A 6,453-nucleotide genomic window follows, 5' to 3' on the forward strand; every position below is an offset into this window, starting at 1 on the left:
TGGTGGGGGCAGCTCCAGGATCCCGGGTTTGGGGGTGGTGGGGGCAGCTCCAGGATCCCGGGTTTGGGGGTGGTGGGGGCAGCTCCAGGATCCCGGGTTTGGAGGCGATGCTGCTGCTGCCGTGGCAGGAATCAGTGGCAGGAATCGTGTTAACCCTCTGTAAGTGCTGGTTCAGCAGGAAATGGGTCATTTCCCAGCGTGGCATCTCTGCAGCACGGGGACAACAAGCAGAGGGGGCTGTGTCCCCTCCACCCCCTCCCTGCCACCACAGGGGGTTTCAGATCCCACAGGGAGTGTTTGGGCTCTTCTGAAGCTGCAGGAGCCCCTTGTTGGAGGGAGGGGTCTGGATTTGGGTAAAACTGTCCCTGAAGGTGTAAAAACTGAGGAATGGGGGGGGACAAGGGCTTTGTGCCCAGGCTGGGGGTGCAGGCTGGGTTTTGGTCACTGCAGAGATTTATCCTGCACCCACAGAGCCTTCCCCAACTGGGAGGGCCGTGGGGTGGGACCCTGCATGCCCCTGGGTGGGTGCATCTCCCCCTCCTCTGGATGGACAACGGGGCGACCCTCGGTGGGGTGACAGCAGGGAACGTCCATCCCGGCACAGGCAGGTCCTGGCACTGCCCATCCCAGGGTGGCACCCTCCAGGCAGGATCAGGACCCCCCCAAAAGCACCTCCAGCAAAGCAGGAACCCGGGTGTGGAGTCATTTAAACTCCACAGGGACGGATGGAGCCTCCTGAAGGTGCCCTGTCCTGGCACGTTTGGGATGATTCATGGCCTGGGTGGCTGTGAGCGGGTCCCACCCGCTCAGGGGGGGGCTGTGGGGGCTGTGGGAGGGGCTGTGGGGCAGCAGAGTCCCCCCAGGGGTGCCAGGGACTGCCAAGCTGGTGGCAGGGGCGGGAGGCAGGATCTGTGGGGGCTGAGCTGTCGGTTTAATGCATTATCCCAGAGCAGGAGGAATCATTAGTGAGGCAGAGCAATAAAACCTCTGGTTCCCTCTGAGGTGGCTCATTAATGGGCTGCTGGAGGCCAAGGTCGGAGCAGCCACTGCTGTCCCCTCCCTGGGCTCTGGGGATGCCTGGGTCCTGCTCCCCCAGGCAAAAAATGGCAGAGATTCCCCCCCTGGAGTGCTTGGAATCGTGTCCCCCCACTACAGGACCTGCCCTTTCCAGCTTACCAGCACCCTGGGGTGCACGAGGGTCCTGTGCCTACAGGGGTGCCCTGAGTGAGGGGCACTGGGGGAAGGGGGCTGTGGCTCTACCCCGGTGCCAGCAACAGTTTTGGGGGGCTGCAGCTCCCTGCTCAGGGTGGGGGAGCACATTTTGTGAGCATCAGGCCAGAACGGTCCCTTCCGGGCTAAAAATCCATTAACTCCCATCCTGCCTGTTTTCTCCTTTTTTTTTTTTTTTTTTTTGTTCTTGTTGTTTGACTGATGCCATAATTATCTCCAGCAGATGAGCTTAATTACCTGAGGTCAGCAGCGCCTGCAGGGCAGGGCTCACCTGGAACGGGGAAGTTCTCCCTGTCACCTGCTCCTGCAGGTGTCCCATGGGCTGTAGGGACCCCAGGGTGTTGGGATGGGGTGTTATAGGGGCTGTAGAGACCCCAGGGCATCAGGGGGTGGTGTTATAGGGGCTGTAGGGACCCCAGGGCGTTGGGGTGTGGTGTTACAGGGGCTGTAGAGACCCCAGGGTGTTGGGGTGGGGTGTTATAGGGGCTGTAGAGACCCCAGGGCATCAGGGTGGAGTGTTATAGGGGCTGTAGGGACTCCAGGGCATCAGGGTGTGGTGTTAGAGGGGCTGTAGGGACCCCAGGGTGTTGGGGTGTGGTGTTAGAGGGGCTGTAGGGACCCCAGGGCATCAGGGTGTGGTGTTATAGGGGCTGTAGGGACCCCAGGACATTGGGATTGGGGGGTATTTATGGGTAGGGTGTGGAAAGGATGGATGGGTGGATGGATGGATGGATACAGGGCAGGGTGAGACCCCTCTGGCACAGAGCACAGGAAGGAGCCAGGAGGGCAAAGCCAGGCTGAGGTGCAGCCCTGGCAGCGTTGGTCACATCCCAACCACATCCCTGCTCTTCCCTGTTCGGATCCATCCCGGTTTGGGAGCTGGGCAGCAGCACCCAAACCCAGAGCAAACGCCTGGAGATGGGCACCCACCAGCCCTAAAGGGTGTGCGAGGGTGGGGAGCCCAAAAACCAGCTGCTGCACCTCAAAGACCTCCGTGCCACGAGCGTGAGGGAGGGGAGGAGGGTCCATCCATCACCTCCTGCTCCCTGCAGCTCCCTCACCTGCTGGGCACCCTCGGGGTGCTGGTCCTGGCCAGGTCCATCCCGACATCCTTTCCTTGATGTCAGACTCGAGCAGCTGCGCTGCCAGAGCTCTTTGTGCTGAAACAACAACAGCCAAACCAGGCAGTCAATTTTCCAGCAATTAGCTCCAGCGAGAACATTTCAAGTCCTCCAAAAACCCCGCCTCACAGGATTAATTAAATCTTCCAATTAATGTCTAATTTAAATGATGATGATGGCTGTTATCATTTCATATTGATTTTTTTTGTTGTTGTCGTTGTTTTTTTTTTTCTTTCCGGTCTTAAAATAGAGCTGTTGTCCCTTCCAGGGCCACCTTTTCCACACCCCAGGAGCTGTTTGTTCCCTCTGTTTGGTTTGCCGACGTTAAACATGTGTCTGGAAAATCCAAAGCCTGGTATTTTCGGGGGGATATCGACGGGCACCTGTGCCAAAGGGGGGGGCCCGGCCACGTATTCGGGGATGTTTGCGCCGAAAAATCCGTGTCTGGAGCGTGAACTTCCCCCGCAGCGAACACGCTGGGAAATTGGGCTCCTGGTGTTATTAAATTTTTCCTGCTGTAAGCCCCAGTCCATTACTTTCTCCAGGCTCACACAGCCATAAACCTCGCCGCTGCTTTGCTTCCAGAATAAGCCAGGCATTTATGTTTCCCGGGAGCTGCTTCATTGGTGTAATGGATGTGTAACCTCCTGGAATTGCCAAGGTTATTCCAGAGCTCGCACGCGAGTCCCGGCTCCGGCGGCTCCGGCGGCTCCGGCCGGGTTTGTTCCAGTGGTTGCTGGTGCGGGAGCTCAAAGGCACTGGAGTGGCACTGGGAGATGGGAAACGGGAGTGAGGGATGGCAGGAGTGAGGGGACTGGGAATGGGGGTCCGTGCTGGGAGCAGGAGGTGGAGGAGGCTTCGAGCTGGCCCCGTGTCTGGATCACATCAGGGCCCCAACTCAGTGGGAATCCGGGATGGAGCATCCCTGGATGCAGCTCAGCACACAGTGGGATTTTTGGGCATATTCTGTGCAGGACCGGGAGCTGGAGTTGATGATCTTCAGTGGTCCCTTCCAACTCGGGACATTCCATGATTCTATGATTCCCTCTCCATCCCAGCGCCGCGTGCCGTAGAAAGGCGGGAGCAGCACCCGCCACGTCCAGGGCTGGGATACCCATCACCATCCTCCTCTGAGCTCTCCCCTCTCCCTTTCCAGACGAGGAGCTCCCGACACTCCCAGGGCTCCCAGCCTGGCTTGGCCGACCAAGCCAAGCTCTCCTTCGCCTCGGCCGAATCCCTGGAAACGATGTCGGAAGCGGAGCTGCCCCTGGGGTTCAACAGGATGAACCGGTTCCGGCAGAGCTTGCCCCTGTCCCGGTCCACCAGCCAGACCAAGCTGCGATCTCCAGGTACCCTCGGGCTCTGCCAGGGACCTGCCTGGCACCAAACACCCCTCTGTGTGTGCCAGGGCAGGGCCCGGTTCCCTCCCCTCACCGCCCTCTGCTCCCTCCGCCTCCAGGGGTCCTTTTCCTGCAGTTCGGGGACGAGACGAGGCGCGTGCACATCACCCACGAGATCAGCAGCATGGACACCCTGCACGCCCTCATCGTGCACATGTTCCCCCAGAAGCTCACCATGGGCATGCTGAAGTCCCCCAACACCGCCATCCTCATCAAGGACGAGTCCCGGAACGTCTTCTACGAGCTGGAGGATGTCCGGTGAGGAGGGAGGGAGGGAGGGCTCAGGAATCCACCACAGTGTCGATTTTCCTTTATTTGAGGGCATCACGAGCAAGGAAATCAGTGGGATGAGGTGGGAAATGGGGGTGTGGGTGCAGTGCTGGGAGTTTCAGGGGTGCCTGTCAGGGATGCTCAGGCTCTGCTTCTCCCTCCAGCGACATCCAGGACAGAAGCATCATTAAAATCTACCGGAAAGAGCCACTCTACGCCTCGTTCCCAGCCTCCCACATCACCAACGGTGACCTGAGGGTAAGGGGGGGACACGGGGTGTCACAGGGAGAACCTGGGAGGTGGGTGCACCCAGTGCAGTGGGGCCAGGGAAGAGAGAAAGCAACAGAGGCTGGTAATTCCACGTGTTTGTGGCAGGAGGGATGACTGGGATTGGTCTCGCCTGGGTCTAAGAGTTTTTTAAGTGTTGCTTTAAAAGGGTGGATGTTTGGGGTAATAGTCACAGTATTTAGGGAATTCATCAGGATAAATCCTCCCGCAGCCGGAGGGGAAGGAGGGAACTGTTGGTGCTCAGGAGGGAGCTGCTGGTGCTCGGAGGGGTGGAGGGTCCCAGCAGGGCGGAGCAGGGGAGGGGACACGGCGCTGACCCCCCGCCCCTCCCTGCAGAGGGAGATGGTGTACACATCCAGGGAATCGTCTCCCACCCGCCGGCTCAACAACATGTCCCCGGCGTCCCACCTGGCCTCGGGGTCGCCCCCGCCCGTGCTGCAGTCCTCGTCCCCGTCCCGCTCCCGCATGTCCTACAGCGGGGGCCGCCCGCCCTCCTACGCCGGCAGCCCCGTGCACCACGGCGAGCGCCTGGCCAGCCTCCCGCCCGCCCCCGGCGTGTCCCCCAGCCCCAGCGCCATCCTGGAGCGCCGCGACGTGAAGCCCGACGAGGACCTGGCCGGGAAGAACGTGGTGCTGGTGAAGAACGAGGGGCTCTACGCCGACCCCTACGGGATGGTGCACGAGGGCCGGCTCAGCATCACCTCCACGCAGTCCCTGGCGGGCATGGGGGACCCCTTTGGCTACTCGGGGGGGCTGTACAAGCGGGGCTCCGTGCGCTCCCTCAGCACCTACTCGGCGGCGGCGCTGCAGTCGGAGCTGGAGGACGGGCTGTACAAACCCAACGCGCCCATCTACGGCGACACGTACGGCCCCGGGCTGGGCTTCCGCGTGCCCCCCTCGTCCCCACAGAAGATGGTGGACGTGCAGCCGGGGCAGAGCCCCCACAGCCCCTACTCGGGGCCCCCCAGCCGCTCCTCGCCCGTCCGCCAGTCCTTCCGCAAGGATTCCTGCTCCTCGGTGTTCATGGACAGCCCCGTGGGCAAGACGCGCAACCCCAGCTCCTCCGGCCCCCCCGAGCTCTTCCCCGGCCCCGGCGAGCGCCCGCTCTCGGGGTTTGGCTCCCCGGGACCCGCCAAGGACACGGAGACGAGGTGAGATGGGGCGTGGGAGAAGCCCCCCGGGGATCTGAGCTTTGCTGCTCCAGTGGTTTTCCGTCGGGGCGGCTGGGGAGGGAGAGGAGGAGTGGAGGGAAGCTTTGGATCATCCCCGCTGTGGCAGGTGGCGGGATGGGGAAGGAGGCACCGAGTGAGGGTGGAGGGGAGCGGCTGGGGGTGCTGGAGGCTGGAGAGAGAGGGAATGGAGGATATGGATGTCTTTCCTGGGGCTGCAAGGAACAGCTGGATGTGAGTGAGGCCGGGATGAACCTCAGGGTGCCCTCGGTTCCGGATCCAGCTCCTCACCCGTCCCCTCTCCCTTTCCCCATGCAGGGAGCGGATGGAGGCCATGGAGAAGCAGATTGCCAGCCTGACAGGGCTGGTGCAGAGCGCTCTGCTCCGCGGCTCCGAGGCTGAGACCCCCAGGTGAGGAGCAGGAGGGCACCTGTGGGTCCCTGGGGTGCGGAGAAACCTCCAGCTGAGCTGTTTGCTGCCAATCCTGGGGGTCCTGCCCCCCTCCCAGGAGACACCAGCCCCTGCTGTGCCCCTGCCTCCATCCAGGGAGGATGGAGGTGCCTCCACACTCACTCCCCTTCTCTCTCTCTTGTTGCAGCGAGAAGACAGAAGCCACCAACGGTGGGACCCCCCCGTCGGCGTGTAAGTGGCTGGAGATGAGCCCCTCGCCCTGCAGCACCCCCTCCTCTGCCCACGGGTGTCCCAGGGAGGGAGCAGGAGTGGGGGTCTGCACCCCTCCATGTCCTGGCAACCAGCAGGACCCCCCATCCCACTCTGGGGTGGCCTCTTAGGGCAAGCAAGGCAGGGGTAGTTTTGGAGACCACCAGCACTGAAGGACTGGGTGGGGAAATAAGAGAAACGGGGGCTGAAACCTGTGCTGGGGTGGGACATCACCCTTCAACGGTCTCTGCTTGTCCCCTCCTGTCCCCCCACAGCCACCAGCCGCAGCGGGGGCACCCCGGTGCCCGCGCCACC

At 62.0% G+C, this 6,453-nt stretch overlaps 1 protein-coding gene across 1 annotated transcript in view; it reads left to right on the forward strand.

Moving 5' to 3' along the window:
• Positions 1–6,453, forward strand: part of SRCIN1 (SRC kinase signaling inhibitor 1) — a 43,136-nt gene that overhangs the window by 24,824 nt on the left and 11,859 nt on the right. Inside the window, exons 4-10 of the mRNA XM_027666360.1 lie at positions 3,508–3,700; positions 3,811–4,009; positions 4,186–4,279; positions 4,646–5,460; positions 5,797–5,889; positions 6,077–6,120; positions 6,414–6,445. Coding sequence (XP_027522161.1) covers positions 3,508–3,700; positions 3,811–4,009; positions 4,186–4,279; positions 4,646–5,460; positions 5,797–5,889; positions 6,077–6,120; positions 6,414–6,445 — 1,470 coding nt within the window. The remainder of the gene's footprint in view (positions 1–3,507; positions 3,701–3,810; positions 4,010–4,185; positions 4,280–4,645; positions 5,461–5,796; positions 5,890–6,076; positions 6,121–6,413; positions 6,446–6,453) is intronic.

This window comes from Corapipo altera, unplaced genomic scaffold (assembly GCF_003945725.1).
Source record: "Corapipo altera isolate COAL_440 unplaced genomic scaffold, ASM394572v1 200, whole genome shotgun sequence".
NCBI lineage: Eukaryota > Metazoa > Chordata > Aves > Passeriformes > Pipridae > Corapipo > Corapipo altera.